Genomic DNA, 26,542 nt, shown 5'->3' with positions numbered 1-26,542 from the left:
GTCATAGTTTCATAGATTATGAGTAGGAATTGTTCTAGTGTGGTACCTATTTTTAGATCTTGTATAATGTACAATGCACACTCTCTACAGTCGTCTTTATACATCTGATGAACATGAATGATAATACAATCAAATGAAATGGTAACATAAGTAAAGGTCCCAGTGGTCTGAAGACAAATGCCTGTTGTGCATAATGACATATTGTTTCAGAAAGGATGTGGATGCTCTTGCCACCTATGTGTCAGAATCAAGAAAAAGCGACCTACCTAATATGGCTTCAAGCTCACAATGTGATCATAGAAACATGAATTGAATTTCAAGTGAATTTGTAAATAAGACTTTCTTCTGCTGGATAAAGGCATGGTTTAATAAGATAAAAATGGTGCACATTATTAGCTCACATGAATTCTTAGATTAATATTTAACTTTTGCAATCTTTGTGTCAGAGGATGACATTTTCTGTAAAGATTAATGGCATTCTCTCTGGTTTTACTTTGTAATTTCCACTGCAGTTTGCAGCAGGGAACTTTACAAAAGACAGCTTCTGGCTATTGAGCAGAGATTTCAGATTGTGTGCAGCATACACATTGTAACATATATCATCCTCTAGCTGTGTTTTAATGTAACCTTACATTTGGTTTGATTCACAGGTACATAGAGATATTGAAGGATCATAAGCCCAAGCTGTTGTGGGACCAGCACATCGCTGAGCATTACCTGGAATATAAAAAGTGAGTACACAGCCAGGCTGTTTGTCACAGGATGAATCTGGCATTTTCCTGGGCCATTGTGATCATATTGCAGTCTATGACCAATTCATTCTAATTTGTCACACACAGGCAGATAACATTTGGAAAAAAACAAACACAATAGGGTGCCTCCATCAAGGTGTAGCGATTCATTAACCACTTAAGACCCGGACCTTTAGGCAGCTAAAGGACCTGACCAGTTTTTGCGATTTGGCACTGCGTCAATTTAACTGACAATTGCGCGGTCGTGCGACGTGGCTCCCAAACAAAATTGGCGTCCTTTTCTTTTCTTTTGGTGGTATTTGATCACCTCTGCGGTTTTTATTTTTTGCGCTATAAACAAAAATAGAGCGAACATTTTGAAAAAAATGCAATATTTTTTACTTTTTGCTATAATAAATATCCCCCAAAAATATATATAAAAAACATTTTTTTCCTCAGTTTAGGCCGATACGTCGTATTCTACCTATTTTTGGTAAAAAAATTGCAATAAGCGTTTATCGATTGGTTTGCTCAAAATTTATAGCGTTTACAAAATAGGGGATACGTTTTATTGCATTTTTATTTTTATTTTATTTTTTACTACTAATGGCGGCGATCAGCGATTTTTTTTGTGACTGCGACATTATGGCGGACACTTCGGACAATTTTGACACATTTTTGGGACCATTGTCATTTTCACAGCAAAAAATGCATTAAAAATGCATTGTTTACTGTGAAAATGACAATTACAGTTTGAGAGTTAACCACAAGGGGGCGCTGAAGGAGTTAAGTGTGACCTCATTTGTGTTTCTAACTGTAGGGGTGTGTGGCTGTAGGTGTGACATCATTGATTGTGGTTCCCTATAAAAGGGAACACATGATCAATGACAGTGAAGAACGGGGAAGCTGTGTTTTCACACAGCTCTCCCCGTTCTTCAGCTCCGGGGACCGATCGCGGGACTCCAGCGGCGATCGGGTCCGCGGGTGTCACGGAGCTTTGGGACCGGGCCGCGGGCGCGCGCCCGCGACCCACGGCTGGGCACTTAAAGAGGACGTACCTGTACGTGCTTGTGCCCAGCCGTGCTATTCTGCCGACATATATGTGCAGGAGGCGGTCCTTAAGTGGTTAAAAAAGCATAAAAGACATTAAAAATGCATTTATTAGATAAAAGTGGATCAAGACTTGTCATAAACCTATATAGACCTCCATAGGATCAAAGTAAGGCTGCAGAGCTCTGCAGGCATGTGGCTAGTTGAAGCAGAGTTCTTGATGGAAATACAGCTGTAGGGCTTTGGGCTGGAACATAAGCATCAGCAGCTTCCAGAAGTGGCAAGATGGCTGCCGCTCCAAACACCACCTCTTTTAGTTGAGTGATGACAGGAAGTGGAGGGGATGTGGCTACATGTTTAAGGGCAGTCAGTAGCACCCCTTTTACCAAACCATAGGAAGGGGATCAAAGGACAAGTCTTTTTTTTTTTTTTTTCCACAATCAAGTAATTTTTATTGAAGAAAATGTAGCATACAATTGACAATGTACTTTTATGAAGAGGAACATGAAAACAACGTCATTTAACAATATAACAATGCATATGTTATCGAGTAAAACATCTATTTTACATGTTTGGAGCGAGAATTTACTCAAATGTAAAGGGGGTGAGAGGAGGGGGGTAGGAAGGCAGGGGGGAGGGTCAAAGAGGTGAGCGAAGGAGTGGGAGGGAAGGAGGGGTTAAGAGGTAATTATAAAGAACAAAAGTATTAGAAATAGGGGAGATTACATCATTTTTTTTATCAAAAATCCAGGAAGGAATGCAGTTACAATTAAGCAGGAGAAACTATAATGTTTGGCAGAGTAATGTTTGCATAAATACTAGGATCGTAATCTTGTATTTTTTAAATAAGTAATGAATTATATTCAGCTGAGTAGGCCAATACTAGCCAGGGTTGCCACATTTTATTAAAGCTGGTACTGTTTTCCTTTTTCACCGCTAGTATTTCCTCCATTTTGTAAATATGTTTAACTCTGTCCAACCAATCCTTGCTCATGGAATGTGAGTGGATTTCCAATGTAAGGGTATGAGAGTCTTTGCTGCAGTTAAAAGATGCCTGGTAAAGGGATTTCTTGTATTTGCTAAACGTAAAGGAGTTGATATGTAACACACAAGCAGCTGCTTTCAAATTTATTTTAGTATCAGTTATGTGTTTAATCCATTTCGAGATTTCTTTCCGGTAGTCAAGGATTGGGGGACAGTTCCACCAGATATTCATAAATGACCCTGTCTCATTGCTACAATGCCAGCAGGTATCTAAAGTTGTGGAGAACGAATATTGAAAACGTAGCTTTACAACCCCTTTGAGCTACAATTAGACTTATTAACTGATTTTATTAAATAATGTTTCACCAATAACGCCCTTTCATGCTGCATGTTATTTAATATGGATGTAGTCAAACAAGCAGTGCACACGGCTCCTCGAGTCATAGTTTCCTAGATAATTGTTTTGTTTAAGGTAAAAATCCAGATTGTTTCACGTTCACATAGCTTATTGAACCATTCGGCCTTGTGTACACTGTAGTTGGTAGAGCTTTGTTCATTGGCTTGGTGGTGTTCGCCGAACCTAGCTCTGAGTGCTCTAATAGTACATCCAACATGCAGTAACCCTCATGGACATTTTAAGCAATAAACAACAAACTCAGTTGAACAGCAAAAAAATTGGGAAATATAATTACTTTTTCCATTCACTTGGAAGGATTTTTTCTTATGGTCAACAAATTGACATGTTAAGCACTTGAGCTTTCGGCATTGGAACAGATGGAAATGTAGGTACTCAGTAGCGTTTTTATTTTTTGATAGTGCTTTAAGCTTGCTCGGAGCAATACGACTTTTCAAATAGCAGGCTCTCTGGTATGTGAATATGGGTTTGTTGGAAATCAGGGGACCTAGTATGGCGTCCTGTTGCAAGACATTCCAATGTTTACCGTATTTATCGGCGTATAACACGCACCTTAATTTTAAGAGGGAAGTTTCAGGAAAAGGTAAATTATAAATAAAGAACTTTGAAGCAAAATAAGGGTCAGTGGCCATCAATGCAGCCTTATCAGTGCCTATCAATGCCGCCTCACCAGTGCCCATCAATTGCCTCACCATTGCCCATAAATGCAGCATGATCAGTGCCCATCAATTGCCTCACCATTGCCCATTAGTACAGCCTTATCAGTGCCCATTTGCAGCCTTACCATTGCCCATTAACCACTTCCAGACCTGACAGGAGAGGAGAGACAGATCGTCTGTTAAGAATAACAATCTGTCTTCTCCTCTAGTCAGTACACTGCCCCCACAGTTAGAAACACACAGCAGGGAACACGTTTAACTCCTTGATCACCCCCTAATGTTAACCCCTATACTGCCAGCCTCACTTTTGCCCATTAATGCAGCTTGTATAGTGCCCTTCTGCAGCCTCGTCATTGCCCATCAATGCAGCCTGATCAGTGGCAGATTACACAGAGGGATCTCCTGTTTACTTGGAGGTCACAGTCACACACAGTCCTACCTCCTGGACCGGTTTCTATTATAGCCAGAATACTGGTCCAATGCCAGGATGTCTATCCTAGGAGCCAGTCCAGGAGGCAGGACTGTATGTGACTGTGAGTAAACAGTATATCCCGGCTCTGTGTAATCCGGTGGCGCTCGCCCCCCCACCCTTCCGAGGCAGCCCAGGTAATATATAGGCGAAGAACACGCACAAATCATTTGCCCAATATTTTTAGGGGGGAAAGTGTGTGTTATACACCAGTAAATATGGTATTTTTATTTTTTCCATGTATCAGAATATGTATCAGAATTTGGAGTGATACTGTGTGATAAACCGTATCGGAGTCTGGTCGATATTTTTTTACTTTGCTGTTTTTGCCAGATTTGAGGTGAAAGGTTTTTCAATATTATCTAGAGTAGAATTCCGGCTTAATCACTGGAATTGACTACTGGGAATATTCTTCTTCCACTTAGGGTGGTGACAACTCTGAAGCCATGTACACACGATCGGTTTTGTCAGATGAAAACAGACCAATGGACCGTTTCCATCACACAAACCGATCGTGTGTGGGCCCCATCGGTTTGTTTTCTATCAGTGAAAAAAAATAGAACATGATTTAAAATTCTCGAATGGATAAAAAAATGATATAAAAAAACTGATTGTGTGGAAGTCCATCGGTCAAAAATCCACGCATGCTCAGAATGAAGTCGACGCATGCTCGGAAGCATTGAACTTAATTTTTCTCAGCACGTCGTAGTGTTTTACGTCACCGCATTGGACACGCTCTGATTTTTGACCGATGGTGTGTAGGCAAGACTGATGAACGTCCGCTTCATCGGATATCCAACAAAAAAATCCATCGGATTAGATTCCTTTAGATATCCGATTTTGTGTACAGGGCCTTAGAGTGGACATAAGAATTTCCTAAAATTCTAATATTAAAATGTTTTTTTGGATAAGATGTTGGGACCGAAATTTCTTAAAGTAAGATCTAGGAACACCAAGGATTGGATGTCACTAACATAAGTAAATGATATGTAATTTTCATTATTGTTACAGTGACGTACAAAATCTAGAAGGATGGAAAGGGGGCCATCCCATATGATAATGATATCATCAATGTACCACCCAAAAAATGGCCATGACCAAGCACTGATATAGTGTGAAACGTGTCGGCTGTCCCTTTCTGTGGCTGTGTTTTGTTCTGCATGCATATTTTTTACCAATAAAGACAACTTCGAAGTATCCTTGGAGTGCGGCTATCCATCCCATTTCAATTACCTACATTTGCTTCGTGCATTGCCAGCACCTTGGTTCCCAGAGAGGTTCCCTAATTGCCTACAAGACCCACCTGGAGCGGTGACTCCCTTCCTCTGTTCAAAAAATATTATATAGGAGGCAAATGGATTATGGCGGTGGATGTATCGGTGTTCCCACATCCCCTTTGTGAGATTGGCATAGCATGGTGTAAAGCTAGCACCCATGACTATGCCCCGGTCTGCAAATATAATTGGCCGTCAAAAAAGATAAAGTTGTGCTCTAAACAGAATTGAATGGCCTTTAAAATGAAGCTAGCTTGTTTGCGGTTGATATGAGAATGGTGGAAAAGGAATAATTCTACAGTTTTGAGACTTATGTTATGTGGGATGAGTGTGTAGAGAGAAGTGACATGTAGTGACTAAGCATAAGCTCCAGCGTGATTGCATCGTACACATGCAGAGTCCGCCAGGAAGTCTGCACGGCGCTGCGCTAATCACAACCAGGGAGACATTTCCCTATCTCTGCAGCAGAGCATCAGGACAATGTCTCCCTGGCTGTGATTAGCGCAGCGCCATGCAGACTTCCTGGCGGACTCTGCACGTGTACAATGAGAACACGCTGGAGCTCATCCTTAGTAGTGACAGTCCGATGTAGGAGGGTTCCAATGTGTAATTGGTCAGGATATCAAGAAGAAAGGAGGAATCCCAGATATAAGAGGGTAGCTCCTGCACTATGGGTTGGAAAAAGTTGTCTATAAATTGAGAGACCCCATAGGTAATGTTGCCTATAGAGGCTACTATGGGTCTCCCTGGGGGCTGAATTGGGTTTTTGTGAATTTTGGGTAGGTAATAAAAATACTGAATTTGGTAAAATTCCTTTAAGAAGAAAACTTTCTCTTTTTTTTATTGATATTGATAATTTCAACTGATCTGGCTTGCTTGATGACAAGGTTGAATTCAGCAATGAATTGGTCTGAGGGATATTTGGGTAATTTAGTGTAGGTGCTGATATCTGACAACAGCCTGTAGGCTTCTTGCAGATAGTAAGCCCTACTAAGAACAACTATGCCTCCTCCCTTATCAGCTGATTTGATGACAATATCAAAATTTCCCTTCAAAGTTTTTAGGATAGGGTTGTGGTAATGTGCCTAGTTCAATGATGGTTGGGTTCCAGTCTGCGCAATAGTTTATTATTTTTCTTAGATAACATTTGGAACCTGTGATGGTTTCAGGAATTCTGGGAAGGTTGCAATATTTCCAAAACAAACATTACCAAGTTTAGAAATCCAAATTATACAAGTTGCCCGAAAGTAACAAAAAAATGCCTTTTCATTTGATCACTTTTTGCCCCATTTGTTTGATTAAAAAAAAGAAAAGATTGTGGTTGGAAGCTGATAGAAAGCCACCAAATGACCACAAATGTACCTAGCTTATGGTCAGCATTAGACAGGCAGTGGATTGTCTAGTGTAACAGTGAAAGTGACCCTGGAAAGTATAAGTTTGCCTGGCTACCTAAGGCTTTTGTTTTTCGTTCTAGTGATGGAGTACCCTCAGCTATCCTACTGAGTTAAGTCCTTTACCATCTGAAACCTTGGTATTTAAGGAACACTAAGCCCTGGTTCACATTGATGCTACTTTGAAACTGCGCTACTTCACTTAATGTAGCACGATTTCAAAGTAGCAAGGTCAGTGCGATTTCAGGTACTATTTGTTAGACATCTGTGTGGCTTCATGCACAGATGTCTATTTAAGTCGCACCTGAAATCGGCAAAAGTAGTGCAGGAACTACTTTTGAAAATCGGTGCACAACAGCAAAATCGGTGTCGCACCGATGGGAACAGTGCCATTTCCTCCAATAGGCTGGCACTTGGTATGCGATTTGATCTCTCAAATCACATGACAAATCACTCCAATGCGAACGTAGGCTAAATCCTGCTTTTCCAGAGTTTAGGGATTCTAAATGTTTCCAATCAGAGTGTCTTACAGTAGATATGCAAACCTTGACATTATTCAAACCATAATTATTCTGATATACACTACTGTGCAGAAGTGTTAGACAGGTGTGAGGAAATGCTGTAAAGTATGAATGCTTTTAAAAATATATATTTTAATTGTCTATTTTTTATCAATTTACAAAATGCAAAGTGAGCACACAGAAGAAAAATCTAAATCAAATCAATACTTGGTGTGACTACCTTTTGGCTTCAAACCAGCATCAATTCTTACACTTGCACACTTTGTACCCTTTGCACAAAGTTATGGATTTTGTAGGAATCGAGTCAGGTGTATAATTAACCAATTATACCAAGCAGGTGCTAATGATCATCATTTTCATATGAAGGTTAAAACCGAAACATAAACAGTTGTGTAGGAGGCTTAAAACTGGGTGAGGAACAACCAAGCTCTGTTGTTAAGGTGAGGTTGTGGAAGAGAGTTTCATGTCACAGGTCATACACCATGGCAACAAGACACAAGGTACTTATGCTGCATCAGCAAGGTCTCTCTCAGGCAAACATTTAAAAGCAGACTAGGGTTTCAAGATGTGCTGTTCAAGATATATTGAAGAATACGGGCAATGTTGAGGAACGTAGACACAGTGGTCAGCCAAGGAATTTTAATGCAGCAGATAAGACAGATCATGTTTACTTCCCTTCGACATCAGAAGATGTCCAGCCATGACATCAGCACATAGCTGGCAGAAACCAGTGGGACTCAGGTATACCCATCTACTACCCATAGAAGTCTGGTCATAAGTGGTTAAAATAACAAGTAAAAAGCTCATATACCTCAATATGACAATATATGGTTCATAATAGTCCAGAGACAGGTGTCAAGGAAGAAATAGGTCTGTCAGGGCTGCCACCAGGGAGACCAGAAGCAAGTTTCAGTAAAACTAGGAAAAAACCAAGAGAGGGGCACCTCTGAGTATATATCATAACAATTTATTATAAATACAATATCCACTCACATGGAAAGAGTGGGTGCATCTCTGGACTGAAGAGGTGGGAACACCGGTCACAGGGAGTCCGCTTCTAGCTTGAAAAATGCAGCACATCAGATCCCAGGGAGGATAAGGTGGAACTACAGGTCACAGCGTGTCCTCTTATAGCTGACAAGGTGCAGCACATACAGTAGGAACCCAGAGAGGATAAGGTGGGATCACAGAGAGTTCGCTTAGCAGGGTGTAGATTCCAGGGAGGATAAGGGCAGTGTATCCCCAGAGCCTGTGACAAGCCGCGCTGCAGTTTCACGATTCCTGCATGGTGTCTGCAATGATGGGAAACGACTGTGCGGTGAGAATCCAGAACGAGGCTTGGACAGCAAACAGAGTGTCGCCGGGTTGTGAGGTCACTATAATGCAACGCGTTTCCGAGCGTGCGCGCTATGAATGCTGTCATAGCCACGCTCCTTTCTCAAGCATAGGATATGGAATCAGAGGGCAGTGTCTATATAAGGAAGCGGGAGTCCTGTAAAAAGGACCACTAGACATAAATAAACTAATAATTTAATATACTGTAACTTCGTAATGAGCAAAATAAAAATGATAATAAAAATAATTAATTGGAAGAAAAGACAAGTAAATTAAAGAAAAAAGAAAAAAAAAAGAAAAATGACAAGTCCCACAGTTGTTCATAATGTAACAAACTTAAAAACATCAAAATGTCTTTGTTACATTATGTCTGTGGTACTTGTCATTTTGTAATTTTTTCTTTAATGTACTTGTCTTTTCTTCCTATTATTATTTTTATTATAATTTTTATTTTGCTCCCAGCTGATGGTGGCTTTACATGTGGATTCTCTGAACAGAAGTGGATTCTTTGAACACAAGTGCTTGAGTTAAAAACCAGGAGTTAAGACAGGAGTATTCATTATTTTATCAATCACTGACCCAGAACAAGCTTGCAGCTAGTAAAGTTAGAACTCTTGATATATAGATTCAGCGGTGCAGCAGACGCTCTCATCTTAGTCTGCTCACCCCAGGGACAGTGAGAGCAGGATGCTCTCAAACGAGTCGGCTTTCCCCAGGGATAGTGCAGCCAGGAAGGGTCCTCCCAGCTCTCGGCTGCTGCAGACACAGCACAAACAACCAGGACTCCCATAGTTTAACACAGGGGTACATATCCCCCCCACGCAATTGATCCAGGGTTGCACCATTGAGGGGGTCAGGAAGGAATTTTTTTCCCAGGTCACTGCAGATTGGCACAGCACGCCTGGGGTTTTTCGGCCTTCCTCTGGACCAATCGGGGAGAGAAGACTCAACGAGTGACGGCTCACTTTGACAGTCTTCCACCCATCACCATATAAGACCCCCCCAATCAACATAACTTCCCTGCTTTTTTTTCTGTGACCATGGGTTACCTAAAATACTCTGCAGAAACCATCCAGGAACTAAAACCATTTGCCTCTATACTCCCAGTTGTCACCAAAAAAGCTCTAAGGAATGAGCGACTGTTGAGAATCAATCGACGATCAACAGTCAAAAACTACGCACAGGTACCCCAGCCCAAGCGCATAATATGCGCTTTGGTCAACACAAGATCGGCAGTAAAACACCGACAAGAAATCTATGATTTTATCCTTCAACACGATCTAGACTGCCTCTTCATCACAGAAAGCTGGCTCACAGCCGACTGCAACACCATTCTAACAGAATTGGTGCCAGCAAATTATCGCATTCAAATGCAAAACAGAGTGGGGCAAAGAGGGGGGGGCCTCTCGATCACCAAACCAGTCCTTCAAAACTCGCTTCCATTCATGGAAACCCTCACTCTGCAGCTGCAAACAAATCCCCAAGATACGGTCCATATGCTACTTTGCTATAGACCACCAGGCCCAAAAACGCACCTTTTCACGTCGTTGACAGAATTCATCTCCACATACAGTTGTATTCAAAATTATTCAACCCCCACTGAAATTGATTGTTTTGCCCAGTTTGACATTGATTTTGATCATTCAGTCATCCTGCTTACAATTAAATCAAAGAGGCACGTGTAGGTCAAACAAATATAACATAACATTTATAATGAAATAACCACAAATGTCTTTTCTGTGCTCACATCATTATCAGTTTTATTCAACCCCCAGTTGACATTCAATCTTAGTACTTAGTACAACATCCTTTTACAGTTATAACAGCTTTTAAACTTGAAGCATAGCTTGACACAAGAGTCTGGCAGCGATCTACGGGTATCTTCGCCCATTCGTCATGGGCAAAAGCCTCCAGTTCAGTCACATTCTTAGGCTTGAGCACTGCAACTGCTTTCTTTAAGTCCCACCAGAGGTTCTCAATCGGATTTAAGTCTGGTGACTGCGATGGCTACTCCAAAATGTTCCAGCCTTTAATCTGCAACCATGCTCTAGTGGACTTGGAGGTATGCTTGGGATCATTGTCCTGTTGAAAGGTCCAACGTCTCCCAAGCCTCAGGTTTGTGACGGACTGCATCACATTGTTATCCACTATCTCCTGGTACTGAAGAGAATTCATGGTACCTTGCACACACTGAAGCTTCCCTGTACCTGCAGAAGCAAAACAGCCCCAAAGCATGATTGACCCCCCGCCATGCTTCACAGTAGGCAAGGTGTTCTTTTCATCATAGGCCTTGTTTTTCCTCCTCCAAACATAGCGTTGATCCATGGGCCCAAACACTTCTAATTTTGTTTCATCAGTCCACAGAACACAATCCCAAAATTTCTGTGGTTTGTCCACATGATTTTTGCATACTGCAGTCGACTCTTCTTATTCTTTGGAGACAGCAAGGGGGTGCGCCTGGGAGTTCTGGCATGGAGGCCTTCATTACGCAGTGTGCGCCGTATTGTCTGAGCAGAAACTTCAGTACCCACATCTGACAAATCTTTTCTCAGTTCCTCAGCAGTCACAAGGGGACTTTTCTCCACTGTACGCTTCAGGTAGCGCACAGCAGTCAAAGTCAGCATCTTCTTTCTACCACAACCAGGTAGCGTTTCAACAGTGGCCTTTGCCTTGAATTTGTGAATGATGCTTCCTATGGTGTCTCTTGGTATGTTTAACATCTTTGCAATCTTCTTATAGCCATTGCCCTTCCTGTGAAGAGTAATCACCTCTTCTCTTGTCTTCCCGGACCATTCTCTTGACTTCACCATGTTTGTAACCACACCAGTAAATGTCTAGAAGGAGCTGATTATCACAGTCATTTTAAAGCTGCCTGATTGGTGCTTATTAGGCTTTATTGCTGCTCCCTGACATCCACAGGTGTTTTCAATACCTGATTGAAAACACGTCAATGAACCTCTGTTCTTCAGAGTGGTAGTCTTTAAGGGGTTGAATAATTGTGTAAATGAAGAATTCACAAAATAAACATTTACTACTGTATTACAAAACCAATTGATGTCATTTTAGTTGCATATGGTTCTTTAAGAAGTCCTTGTAGGATTTCATTCTGAATAAAATTACAAATGTACACTAAATTCCCTAAAACCCTTTACAGCATTGGGGGGTTGAATAATTTTGAACACAACTGTATACCCTAAACATCAAACACCTTTTGGTGCTTGGGGATTTCAACCTCTGGGCCAACTCCTCGCTGGACCCCGTAGCCGACGCCTGCATCGACCATCTGGAAGGATTAGGTCTGCAGCAACTAATACAAGGCCCCACTCATGCCTCAGGCCATACGCTCAATCTCATTTCAAACAAGATTTAGAAATTGACGTCCTGGACAATGAGCCGCAACCATGGACCGATCACCATGCCATCAAATTCACAATCACCAAAAACGCCAGCCCAAATAAAACGACAAAACCGGTGACAACTCACTGGACTAGATCTCAGAAGAAGCTCCACTCGGAACTCTTCAAAACAACACTAGGGAACAAAATAAAAACAACCCAGCAAAAACAAACAGCCACAGAAACACTTGACGCCATCAACAAGGCGCTACTACAGTCAGCTGACTTAGTAGCACCAAAACGCAAAACTTGCATCCGGAAAAACAACTCCAGCTGGTTTAATGACCAGCTGACATTGCTAAAGCAAGAGCATAGAAGAGCAGAAGCTGCGTGGAAAAGTTGCTCTTCAGATAAAAACCACACCATTTACAAGATAATAACAAAGAAATATCACAAAGAAATCTTCACGGCCAAAAAAAAAAAATTCTCCAACATCGTCGCAAATGCCCTTAACCGCCCCCGAGAACTCTTCAAGCTGGTCACTCAGACTATGAATCCTGCTTGTTTAGAGGCCCCCAATTCTGATTCACAAGAATTTTGCAACGAATTATCGGATTATTTCATTAATAAAATTGAAAAAATCCGTGAAAGTATTCAGCAAAATGGAACCGTCACCAACTCCCCCCCAAATCACAAACCTAATACCCACATAAATCAGCCGCAGTCACCAAAATTCACTCTAAAATCCATTTCCATCGATGCCACTAAAAATATCATCGGGACTCTGCGTAACAGCACAGCACCCAATGATATCATCCCCACTAAACTGCTGAAAGAAAGTGCCGATATACTGGCGCCAGCTATCACGCAGCTCATAAACCAATCATTTAAGGAGGGCATGGTGCCCACCTTGCTGAAACAAGGTACAATAAAACCAATTCTAAAAAAAACTACCCTCGACCCCAAAGACCCAAACAACCGGAGGCCCATAACAGGTCTAAATGTTTTCTCCAAGGTAATGGAGAAAGTAGTTGTACAACAGCTGCAACTGCATTTAGACACCCATAAATTACTCGAACCGTTTCAATCAGGCTTCCGTCCGGGTCACGGAACAGAGTCGGCACTGCTCAAAATATGGGATGACGCTCTAGAGGCCGCAGACGAAGGAGAATCTTGTCTCCTGATACTGCTGGACCTAAGCGCGGCTTTTGACACTGTAGACAACGGACTACTACTGGCTAGGCTAGCTGAAGTAGCCGGAGTCGCTAAAGGTGTTTTACCCTGGTTCTCCTCCTTCTTGGAAAACCGATCACAAATAGTGAAACTGGGGTTATTCACTTCTGAAAAACGTACGGTATCATGCGGAGTCCCTCAGGGATCTCCCTTATCACCCATATTGTTTAATATATATCTTCACCCTCTCTTTGAAATCATCAGTAACCAGAAGTTACTTTACCACTCCTATGCAGACGACACACAACTGTATTTCCGCATCTGCAACAAAAAGGATCATTCTCTTGGACTAGAGAAATGCCTTACTCTAATAGATAACTGGATGACAACTCAACGGTTCAAAAACAGAACTTCTCATGTTTCACGCTCACCAGAAAAATCACCCCGCGTCAACATGGACTCCCCCGCCTATTCTGGGTAAAACTATCACCCCTAGCACCAAAGTCAAAAGTCTCTGAGTCATTTTCGATACCTACATGACAATGGATGCACAAATAGGGTCAGTAGTCAGCGGATCCCACCATCTGCTGTGCCTACTACGCAGACTCACGCATTTTATCCCGAAAGAGGACATTGCAGTCATGGTGGGAACAATCATCAATTCCAGACTCGACTACGCAAATGCCCTCTATCTAGGACTCCCCAAATACCAAATCGTTCGGCTGCAAGTCGTTCAAAATACGGCCGCTCGATTAGTGACTGGAAAAAAAACATGGGAATCAATCTCACCTTCACTGAGATCCCTTCATTGGTTGCCAGTAAAAGACATAATCACTTTCAAGGCACTCTGTCTAATACATAAGTGTATTTAAGGCAACGCCCCCCAATATCTATGCGAAAAAATAAAAGCCCTTAACCCCAATCGCATTCTGCGATCCACCAATCAAAACCTACTCCAGATACCCAAAGCCAGATACAAGTCCAAAGGGGATCGAAGATTTGCAGTCCAGGGACCTCGTCTGTGGAATGCACTACCAACCACCACCCGACTGGAGTCGGACCACTTGGCCTTCAGGAGAAAGATTAAAACCCATCTCTTCTGAGGTCAAGGGGTTCCTTACCCATGAAATGGATACAGCGCCCAGAGGCCATTCAGTTCGCATGTGTTGTGCTTTACAAGTCTCTCACTCACTTACTCACTCATAATGAAGTTACAGTATATTGAATTATTAGTTTATTTTTGTCTAGTGGCCCTTTTTATAGTCATGTATTGCCATTATTATTATTTTTTTTCCCCCTGTTTACACATATTTGTTCTGACTCCGCTTCATTATATCAACTTTGCCCTCTGAATCCATACCCTATGCTTGAGAAAGGAGCGCAGCTATCATACCATTCATAGCACGCACACTTGGAAACGTGTCACATTATAGTCAGGGCTCAAGTCCTGCGGGAACGGAGTTCCTGCACTTTTTTCACAGCAGGAACTTGGTTCCCTTTGCTGGACTAGAGCAGCCGAGCTGCCCGAGCCAATCCTTCACTAAGCGGCGATGCCCAGCTCAAGTCACTGTTAGGGGCAGGCGAACCTTAGTAATCCTCTATGTTACTGGCCGCTTCCTGTATATGGATTTATCGTGTAGTGTGCGGGTATTCCGTCACTTCCTCGATGCCGCAATGTCCCCTGGGAGCTTTTGTCATTGTTCCCAGGAGACATTGCAGAGGTCTGCGGCGAGTTATCGCAGGATTTAGAAAGAACTTTTGTCATTGTTCCCAGGAGACATTGCGGAGGTCTGCCACAGGTTATCGTGGGATTTAGAAAGAACTTGCCAGTAACATAAAGGATTACTAAGGTAGAGTGGATCGAATTTTTTTTTTTTTAGTAATTATGCATATGAGCGTATCATTTTCAATTTTGTTTGGTGGGGGAGTGGATCTTGGGTGGGAGTTCCCACACTTTTTTCCCCAGGACTTGACCCCTGATTATACTGATGTGACAGCCCGGCGCCACGCTGTTTTCTGTCCAAGCCTCATTCTGGATCCTCACCGCACAGCCATTTTCCATCATTGCGGACACCGCACGGTAATCGTGAAGCTGCATGCCGGCTTGTCACAGGCTCTGGCGATACACTGCCCTTATCCTCCCAGGAATCTCACCCTGCTAAGCAGACTCTCTGTGATCCCACCTTATCCTCTCTGGGTTCCGATGTGCTGCACCTTGTCAGCTAAAAGAGGACTCGCTGTTCCACCTTATCCTCCCTGGGATCTGATGTGCTGCATTTTTCAAGTTAGAAGTGCACTCCCTGTGAGCTGTAGTCCTACCTCTTCAGCCCAGAGATGAACCCAAACTCAACTTTTCTTCTTTCCATGTGAGTGGATATAGTTTTTATAAGAAATTGTGTATGATATATATTTAGAGGCATCCCTCTTTGGCCTTAAGTGGTGTTCATGGATGAATTTCAGCCAAAAAGCCATACCTCCATCATGGAAACAAGGCTAAGCGAATAAACTATGCACAAAAACATAGGAACTGGGTTGCAGAAAAATGGCAGCCGGTGCTCTGGACTGATGAGTCAAATTTAGAAATATTTGGCTGTAGTAGGAAGCAGTTTATTCGCTGAAGGGCTGGAGAGGAGTACAATAATGAGTGTTTGCAAGAAACGGTAAAGCATGGTGGAGGTTACTTGTAAATATGGGGCTGCATTTCTGCAAATGGAGTTGGAGATTTGGTCAGGATCAATGGTGTCCTCAATGCTGAGAAGTACAGGCAGATGCTTATCCATCATGCCATAGCATCAGGGAGGTGTGTTATTGGCCCCAAATTTATTCTGCAGCAGGAGAAAGACCCCAAACATACAGCCAATGTCATTAAGAACTATCTTCAGTGTAAAAAAGAACAAGGAATCTTGGAAGTGATGGTGTGGCCACCAGAGAGCCCTGAACTCAACATCGTCAAGTCTGTCTGGGATTACATAAAGAGGCAGAAGGATTTGAGGCAACCTACATCCAGAAAATATCTGTGGTTAATTCTCCAAAATGTTTGGAACATCCTACCTGTCGAGCTTCTTCAAAAATTGCAATGTACCTAAAATAATTGATGCTGTTTTGAAGGCAAAGAGTGTCACACCAAATATTGATTTGATTTTAATTTTTCTTCTGTTCATTTACTTTTCATTTTGTTAACTGATAAATATAAACTATTAACACTTCTATTTCTGATTGCATTCTTAATTTACAGCATTTTTTTACACCTGCATCGAACTTTTGCACAGTAGTGTATATTGTTGTCATTCCTAAAGTCTTCAACTGGGGGACTTATGGTCTTTTACAGCCCAATCATGCAGGCCTTGTTATGAAAAAAATGTTGTGCCTTTCACTGCTCTACCATGGGGGCATGTATTTGGCTTTTATTTATATAAAAATTATTATTTTACAGGAATAAAGGAGGAAAGCATGCAGTGTTCTACCCAACTTTGAAGGTAAGATTTAATATACATTCAGAGCTTGGACACTGACCACATATAGATGGCGGTTGTTTGGTTTTGGTGCAGCTGGCTCAACTATATGATCTCCTAGTTATTTAAGCCACTCTGAAAATGATAGATTATGTTCTTGACAGGTAGTCTAGAGATCTGTTTTAATATTACTGAAAGAATGTCTGTTTCATTCTCTCTACAATACAGGCACATACACCTTAGGCCCCATACACACGATAGAATCCATCCGCTGAAAAATCCCAGCGAATGGGTTTCAGCGGATAGATCCTATGGTGTGTACACTCCAGCGGATCTGTTTACGCGGATATTTATCCCCTGGGATGGATTTCCAGCGGATAAATATTTGATGACATGCTATCAAATCTATCCGCTGGAATCCATCCCAACGGATGGATCCGCTGGTCTGTACAGACTCACCGGATCCATCCGTCCGAAGGGATCCCCCGCATGCGTCGTAATGATTCGACGCATGCGTGGAATTCCTTATATGACAGCGTCGCGCACGTCGCCGCGTCATAATCGCGGCGACGGCGCGACACGTCATCGCCAGAGGATTTTGCCCCGGATTTCGATTCGATGGTGAGTACACTCCATCGGATAGAAATCCGCGGAAATCCTCGAGAGGATTTATCCGTGGAAACGGTCAGCTGGACCGTATCCGCGGATAAATCCTCCCGTGTGTATGGGGCCTTAGGTGATGAGCTCATATGTCACCCAAGCAAAGCATATTTGCATTGTGAAAACAAGCTCCTTCCTTTATTGTACCTGAATTATTGTTTTTTACACAAATAACTGACCATGGAGATCCGAGCATATTGGTCAATGTGTGATCCCAGTTTCCAAGATGTTTGCATAAAATACAGTTAGAGCAGAAATAAACCCTCAGTAAACACCACTTTGTTCTCAGCATTATTGTGATTTTTTTTGTTTACTTTTTCTTGAATTATGTTTTTGTACTTTTAAACAGCCCCCATTTCCAACTTCTGAGGCTTGTATGCGCATCCTTGCCACAGGTCCTGTTGCTGATCCTCTTTCTCAGAGTTGCTGTCACTTACAGTTGATTTCCCGCCTTTACTGAAGCTTAAATAGTTTATTTTGATCAAGCTGGCACAAACAAATTACCTTCACTAAGAGATGCAGCCGCATGAGAACTTCTCTTCCAACTCCCAGAACAGAATCAAGTAAGGCTGAATCGAGCCGATCGCCGCCGCCTGTAAGAACGATCAAGCGGCTGAACAGCTGCTATGATTGTTCCTACAGTGCACAGAGTTGCCGGCTGAAAAAGATGATATCTGTAACTGCAGGCATCATTCGGATATCTCCACTCAAAGTCCAGGACATCGTATGACGGCCTATGGGTGGGAAGTGGCTAGGCAAAATTAAACTCTTGCAGTGGGGTTTCCTACTGCAAGAGCTATTTTAAATTCTTTGGAGATTTAAAATGCCACTTTGTGCATGCAGTATACAGTATGCAACCAGCTTTATGCAGGTAAAACTGGTGTTGTGTATTTTACCTTCTTTTGTTGGGCTTTGAAGGTTAATTATTATTTACGCCTGGTAATAATACTTTTGCATTGGTACAGCTAGCCTCTGACATTAATCTATACATGGTAGAGGTTTTAATAATCCTTTATTAAACAAATGAATGAATGTGAGCAAACCTTTCTGCATAAAATCTTCTTCTATGGCAAGCAGGTTTATGGAAGTACAAATGGAAATAATAGCATGTAAAGTATTACATGGCAACTAAATTTCAGTTTATCGTATCCATATCAGCAAAAAAGTAATTTGTGATGCATTGTAAACTGAACCCAATATTGTAAGTATTAATTACTGAAACCTCATTCACCTAGCCATGCCCATGCACAAGACTGTGATACTTACCTTTATTTCATGTCTCTTGAAAATGAAAGCTGCACAGGAGGTGTTACTGAACATCTGTGTCATTCAACTACAATCTTTAAAGGATCATTCCGCCCAAAAATAAAAGTTCCCATAGCTGTCTTGGACTTTGGCCAAGTCTTGAATTGTCTAAAATTGGAGCTGTGGGTGGTCCTGAAATCACCACCCTGTTCATCAAAAGTTTATTATAAAATTCAACTGAGCCAGGTAAAAAAATTATTAGTTGAACAGTTATTGCATACTATCCGATGTAGTCACTGTTCGGAAACGCCAGTTTATTCAGGTAGTTTTGGCTGCCTAAATACCTGCAGGCAGTGGAGATTCATTTGTTGGAAAGGATGTGGAAATACATTTTCAAAAGCTGTGTATAGTGACCTTCCCTCCCGTCCCCCCCGTTGTGTTCTGGGAACACTCGGCTCCCAGTACACAGCGCCAGCCAATCGGCAGGCGTAGCGCGTCTCGCGCATGCGCCATAGGGAACCAGGCAGTGAAGCCGGAGTGCTTCACTTCCTGGTTCCCTCACCGAGGATGGAGGGGGGGGCAGCAGAGTGACGAGCGATCGCTCGTCCTCTGCTGCGGACAGCACTGGACTCCAGGACAAGTAAGTGTCCTAATATTAAAAGTCAGCAGCTGCAGTATTTGTAGCTGATGGCTTTTAATATATTTTTTTCAGCGGAGCTCCGCTTTAAGCCATTGGATTCTGCAACATTGTTTTCTTCTTGATATATTTACCAATCCTGTTCCTATCCACCTGTGAGTTTTGGCTGTTGTCCACTTTGTCTGTTCTAATTTCTCCTGTTGTCGTTTTGATAATAAAGTACATGAAAAAAAAATCCAACAGGTACAGTAGGACTCATAATGGTCACCACAGACCCAGGAGTTCAAGAGTAGGTATATTACTAATTAAATTCAACGGATATAAGAAACTGTCAGATTAGTTAACTATTTTGGATTTTGACAAAAATAAAATATCAGTTTTGGGTGGGCTGTCCCTTTAAATACACCAAACAGGTCATCTTTGATCTTGCCCTGCCAGTTTTGTTTAACTGGATGAATTTTTTTCTAAATTTTTCCTCACTTATGTTAATCCTTAACTCTGGTGCTACTTGAGGTACCTCAGGATTCAAGTTAAGAAACACCACAATCTTGAATTCAAAATAATGAAGAAATGGAATACAACAGTATGCAGGCACATAGTGCTATGTAAAACTATGGTACTTGTATGGAGTCTAAGGTTTTAAGTTTTATATTTGTTTCCCAAAATGTATCTTTATTTTTATAGCAAAGTATTTTCCTCAAAAAAATTTGATCTTTGTACTCACTGTATTATCCTTTTCTCCATTGAAGGGCACAGCTTGATGATAGTTAGACAAGCTGGATTTATACTGCCACCTACAACAGAAATGGACACTAAGAACATAAAGGAGGCTAGCCTCAAGGGAAGCTATAACATCTCCCACCTTACACCTGATCACTTGTAGCAAGCAGTGTGGGAACTATAGTAAAGTGAAGGAGCTGTGGCCCTCAATAGACACTGACATAAGGATTTTACAATAATTACATTTTCTTTGTCGTCTATTTAGGGACACAGCTTCATAATAATTAGGGAACTTAGGGGCGTCCAAAAGCAGTTCAAACAGAAGGACACACACACCAAAACAGCAGAATAAACATAAGAAAAAACTAAAGCAACAAAAAATGTAAGCAAGGGCATTAAACAGCAGTCTGAAGAAAATGTAGACCAAAACTAGCATCTGCCAAGGCAGTCTGAGAGGTAAACCCTGATGGCCCTCACCACATCTAGGCAATGGAGAGAGATCTCCTTGAGCTAAACTGGTGCAGGACACATGAAAGAGAACACAATGTCCTTACTAAGGTGAAAGACAGAGACCACTTTGTGAAAAAGGAAGTCCTTGGTCGCAAAAACAGCCCTTGTCTGTCTGTAAGATCAAATTAAGCTCCTCATGGACACGCTAATAACTCAGAAACCCTTCTGGCTAAGGTAATGGCCACAGGAAAGACCACCTTAGGAGTTAGTAACATCAAGGGAATTTTTTTGAATACGTTCAAAACGTGGTTTTTGTAAAACCAACAACACTAGAATAAACACCCCATGATTGAAGTGGATGCCTAACAAAAGGAACAACATGTGTCCCTTGTATAGAAGTAAAAATCAGCAATAATTAGAAAAAGAACATTGGAAAATGACAGACAGGGCAAACACCTGACCTTTAATGGTGCTAAGGGTCAAAATGTGTTCCACCCCAAACTGCCATGTAGACAGAGGCCGCTCTTTATCATTCACCTGGGCTGGTCGGGAGTAGCAGCGATCCTTTCCTCTTTACATTAACTAACCTCCTGGATTGGACAAGCCTGCACCCCATGTCCTGGCACACAGGGATATGCTTTCACCTATACTTTGAGCAGTGCCAAAAGCAATCAAACAGGTCACAGCCTACAAACACCAGTAAAAATAAGTCTTCCATATTTGATGATAATCCTAGTTCGATGAAAATGTAGAAGCTCTTACAATGGTCGAGATTACAAAATTCTAAATGCCCCTGGCAAAATGTTGGCTTCAACAGCCAGGCCATCTAGCCAATGAGAAAAAAGCTGGGTGGAAGATTGATCTTGACTTAACAAATCTGGTCTATCTGGTATAAGCCACAGAACACCCGATAACAGACAAAGTCAGTGTACCATAATCTTCCAGGCCGATCCAGAGCTATGAGAATTACTGGAATGCCCTTGATTTCGACACTTTGAAGCAGTTATGGTTAAAGTTTCAACAGAGGAGAAGCATTATACTAGGCATATTAGAGTCACACAATGCCACCAGTGCATCTGCTGCATTCATTGCTGAATCTCATGTCCTGGAGAAAAACCTGTCCAGTTTCTTGTTGAACCTAGGAATTAGCAGAGCCACTTCTGGCATCCTTTAAAGTAGACATATATTCCAGAAAACCTCTTGATGGAGAGCCTTTGGATCCACATATTGCTGAGTAAATATGCCTGCCAGTTCTGCACATAGAGAATGTACCCTGTGGAGATCACAGGAAAATAACTTTGTCCAAGACAGATTAGTACATCCATTGCTACTGCAACATTAATGGCACCTCATGATGATTGATAGAAGCCACAGCCTGACATTGTATGATTGAACCAAACTACATGACTGGAATGAAGAATGGTATAGTGAAATAATCAGATTTTCTTTTTTAATTTTACAATAACAATCATAAAATGAAATGCAGATGAAATAATGAAAGATAAATGGTTCGTAGCTCTAGGACATTATTGGAAGCTTTGTCTCTTCCTGAGATCAATAACCCTGAATAGACATATGGTCCCAAACTCTGCTACAACCCAGACTAGCGTCTGTTGTGACAATCGTACAATGTAAGGGAAGAAAAAAAATGGCACCTCTGACAATGTTTGAGACAAAACCCACCATGATAGAAATATCTTGGTTCCAAGATGTAACCAAATCTAGATGTGCAAACTTTATTTGTCCACTCTCCCTTGAATCTTAACCATAAGCAGTACTGAGCAGGTATAAGGTGAGAGGAGTTAAAGGAGGCTGGCCTTAAGTATTCTATGTGCCTAGTTTCCATTTCTGTAGGTGGCCATAAAACACAAGGTTGCTTAGCTATCATCAAACTGTGTCCTTCAATGGGTAATAGAGATTTTTTCGTTCACAATGCTCTTCTTTTCATTATTACTAGAGATTATATTGACATGGAGTTTCCCATCTCTATGTACCAGTCAATACAGGTGCGGCTGGACCTTGCACAGGAGTTAGGCACTGGAATATCGATTTGGGAGCTGGGACAAGGCTTGGACTACTTCTATGACCTATTATGATAACTCTAGGGATGGACTGTGGCCCAGTTTACTAAAAGCAACATCTTTCAACAGTCTTATGAAGCAGTACGGGTCAGCAGGTAGCCCCAGAAGATGGAAATGTATTGATTTAGCAACATGAATCTTTTTTTTATTCCAGTTGCTTTAAGGAATCTCCAAGCACACAGCAGCATGGAATTTTGATTGTACTTTTGCTTTTTTCACTGTCCACAATGATTGACTTGACTAATTTTCACCGAAATAATCTGGTACAGGAAGTTTTTAGTAAAATATGTAGTAAATTTTTTTTTTTTAATAGCTTTTTCTTTTAGTTTAATATCCTTTAATTGATTAGTCTATACCGGGGAAGTACTCATACAGCATGTCAGGGTTTTATGTGATAATTTTATTGTAGTACATGCCAGCTGACCAGTTGCAAACAAGAAGATGGGTAAGTTGATTGACTCTATACCGGTGACTGTATTCTCTAAACTGTGATCAAGTTCACATAAGCGCCTTATTAGCCTTTTCTGTAATTAGACACAGTGATTACCATGAGAGAAAGGAAGATTACCTAATTATACTGTAAACAAAAGAAAAAATGCACAGTTGGAAGAACACGTTTAAAAAATAAAGTTTATTTTCACTGAATAATGCTGTAGCTTTAATTTGAAAATTGTAACTTTTTATAATCGCATACAAGACAAATGATTTCAACTTTTTAAGGGAATATGTGTACTTGATTTTTCGAATATTAACCATAAATTAACCAATAAAAAAGGGTGGAAAACCTTCGTTGAGTAATCATTAGACACAATTATTTTCAGTATAGTAAATGGTTAAGATTTAAAATCATATATTCATTTTTACATTTAATTTAAATTATGTGTAACCTACACATGTTAATGTAAATGATCTTGAATGTTTGAACAATCCACACATGTGTAGTTCCTTGAATGCAGTGACATTCAGTATTTTTGGAGTGAAGTGCTGTGTTGCCCATTATACAAAGTCAGCTTTCTAAACTATTGATATGCTGAAGGAGCTAAGTTTCAGGAGTCAGTATAGGATACACATCACTGTTTTCAGCCAGAAAGGTTCCATGCATGAGGTATATATTCATTAGAAATGGAAAGTAAACCAAAGGATTGAGCAGAGGAGAAGTTGCAAATCATGCAGGAAATCCAGAAAGTTGTTAAATAGATTGCTAGCAGAAAGGCAGCACTCACAACATGAAAAGAGATTTTTCAAGTAACCCTTAATTGCATTGCCGGTCCTTATTTGTGGTGGCTGTATTATTTCAGGCTTTGCTCCTTTATTTTTACCTGTTGATCCTGTGTTAGAACTACAAACCGTGCCCTTTCCTTGTTTTCATAGCATGGGCAGGGGCATTCTGTAGTCCACATAGATAACTAGTGAGAGCTGATAAAAAAAAATTGAAATTTAAGTTCAGTACATAAGGATGATGTTCAAGGATACGGAATTTCTTGTGTCCTTGCAAAAATGTACTTATCCTGAAATAAAGAAGACTAATGCAGCCAGGACACTTCAAGGGTGGTAAACTGAAGCACAATACATTTTAGTTCTTGTATTTATATATGTTTACAACCGACCCACAGTTGTAAAGTGAAGAATAAATAAAAGTGCAAGTTTCTGGCTGAAACTATATCTTACCCATTATTCTCTCCTATAATGTTCTTGTTTCATAGATTTTTATGTAAGTTGACCGTCTAAAAGCAAGTGATTGAAAATGTTGTCTTCCAAAAAACAACTTTTACGAAGGTATTCAGCTTAAGAATTTTCCAATAAAATGTTTTTCAAATTTAGCAATAATTATTGATATGATGTTTTCCAGAATTCAAGTAGATCTCTAGTCAAAATAATACCTTTGCCCACTCTACATACTAACTTGCCTACTCTGCTCCCTTAATGTCATAAAGGGTAGAAGGTGGTAAGGAATGCTGCTCCAGGGTCCGACAATGGTCCGTTACTTCAAATATTATATTATATTCAAATCATTAGTTGTGTGATTTTTGCTAAAAGTAGGATCAGAGTTGAGGCTGATTTTCTAATCTCTATTCTTTTCTGTAGTATAAGTATTTATGCCTTCTACTTTCCTTATGACTTTAAAGGAGCAGGTTAGCTGGACTTCTCATTTTAACTGTAAGTCTATTCACTTGTTAAAATTGTTAAAAAAGCTAAATCACACTAAACTCTGGTTTAAACAAATAAAATATATTCTAGTATGTATTTTAATCCCCGAAAAATGCCTTCTATTGCTCTCAGCCTCCTTCAAATCACTGATTTCCTGTTAGAGGGTGGCTACGTTCATTCACCATAGTTTCACTGCATGTGTGAACCCATCCACCCTCTCCTGCTTGTTCCTAAGATGGATTAGAGACAGTGGGCTTGATTTACTAAAGACAAACAGACTGTACACTTTGCAAGTGCAGTTGCACTTATTTTCCCCAGAGCTCAATAAATTAGGTAAAGCTTCACTTTGTATACCCAATCAGGTGCAAGGAAAATAAGAAAAATTGCATTTTTACTTGCACATGATTTGATGATGGAAATCAGCAGAGCTGTACCACATTTACTAAGCTCTGGGGAAAATGTGTGCAAATTGCACTTGCAAAGTGCACAGTCTATTTGCCTTTAGTCAACCTCTGTATAGTTTGGAATGTGTAGTGTGTATAGAGCAGTACCAATGACTGCAATCAATGTGCACTGTTTGTTCCAAACGAATGGGGAGGGAGAAAAAGGAGCTCACGTGGGACCTTACAAGGAGGCAGAAAAACAATCTAAATACTATTTAATAAAAAAAAGATTACAGGGCCATTAAGTAGTTAATGTGTATGGATTATTTTGGGGAAATAGGGATATACAGTGGATATAAAAAGTCTACACACGCCTGTTAAAATGTCAGGTTTCTGTGATGTAAACAAAAATGAGACAAATATAAATCATTTCATAATTTTTTCCATCTTTAATGTGACCTATAAACTGTACAACTCAATTGAAAAACAAACCAAAATCTTTTAGGTGAGGGGAAGTAAAAATAAAATAATTTGGTTGCGTAAGTGTGTACATTGTTAAACTAATACTTTGTTGAAGCACCTTTTTATTTTATTACAGCAATCAGTCTTTTTGGGTATGAGTCTATCTGAATGGGACATTTTGACAGCCCTTTTCAGATCACCCCACAGATTTTTAATCGAATTTAGGCCTAGGCTCTGGCTGGGCCATTCCAAAACTTTAATCTTCTTTTGGTGGAGCCATTCCTTTGTGGATTTGGATGTATGCTTTGGGTCGGTGTCATGCTGAAAGATGAAGTTCCTCTTTATGTTCAGTTTTCTAGCAAAAGCCTGAAGGTTTTGTGCCAATATTGACAGGTATTTGTAACTGTTCATATTTTCCTCTACCTTGACTAAGGCCCCTGTTCCAGCTGAAGTAAAACAGCCCCAAGGCATGTGCTGCGACCGCCATGCTTCACAGTGGGTATGGTGTTGTTTGGTGATGTGCAGTGTTGTTTTTGCGCCAAACATATCTTTTGGAATTATGGCCAAACAGTTCAACCTTGGTTTCATCAGACCATAACACATTTTACCACATGCTTTTGGGAGACTTCAAATGTGTGTTTGAGATTTAGCTGGGCTTGGATGTTTTTCTTGGTAAGAAAATGCTTCTGTCTTGCCACTCTACCCCATAGCCCAGACATATGAAGAATATGGGAGATTGTTGTCACATGTACCACACAGCCAGTACTTTTCAGATATTCCTGCAGCTCCTTTAATGCTGCTGTAGGCCTCTTGGCAGCCTCCCTGACCAGTTTTCTTCTCGTCTTCATCAATTTGGGATGTCCAGTTCTTGGTAATGTCACTGGTGTGCCATATTTTCTCCACTTGATGATGACTGTTTTCACTGTGTTCCATGGTATATCTAATGCTTTGGAAATTATGTTGTACC

At 40.9% G+C, this 26,542-nt stretch overlaps 1 protein-coding gene across 2 annotated transcripts in view; it reads left to right on the top strand.

Annotated features, from left to right (window-relative positions):
• CHID1 (chitinase domain containing 1) overlaps positions 1-23,368 on the top strand; it is a 706,518-nt gene extending 683,150 nt beyond the window's left edge. For both annotated transcript variants that reach the window (XM_040328528.1, XM_040328530.1), the window contains exons 11-13: positions 651-731; positions 16,771-16,813; positions 22,499-23,368. In XM_040328528.1, the coding sequence (XP_040184462.1) occupies positions 651-731; positions 16,771-16,813; positions 22,499-22,597 (223 nt within the window). In that variant the 3' untranslated portion in view covers positions 22,598-23,368. The remainder of the gene's footprint in view (positions 1-650; positions 732-16,770; positions 16,814-22,498) is intronic.
• Positions 23,369-26,542: the final 3,174 nt, after the last annotated feature.

The sequence above is a fragment of the Rana temporaria genome, chromosome 11 (genome assembly GCF_905171775.1).
Source record: "Rana temporaria chromosome 11, aRanTem1.1, whole genome shotgun sequence".
NCBI classification, from domain to species: domain Eukaryota; kingdom Metazoa; phylum Chordata; class Amphibia; order Anura; family Ranidae; genus Rana; species Rana temporaria.
The sequence above is the reverse complement of the archived record's forward strand: the minus strand, read 5'-3'. Positions and strand labels throughout refer to the sequence as shown.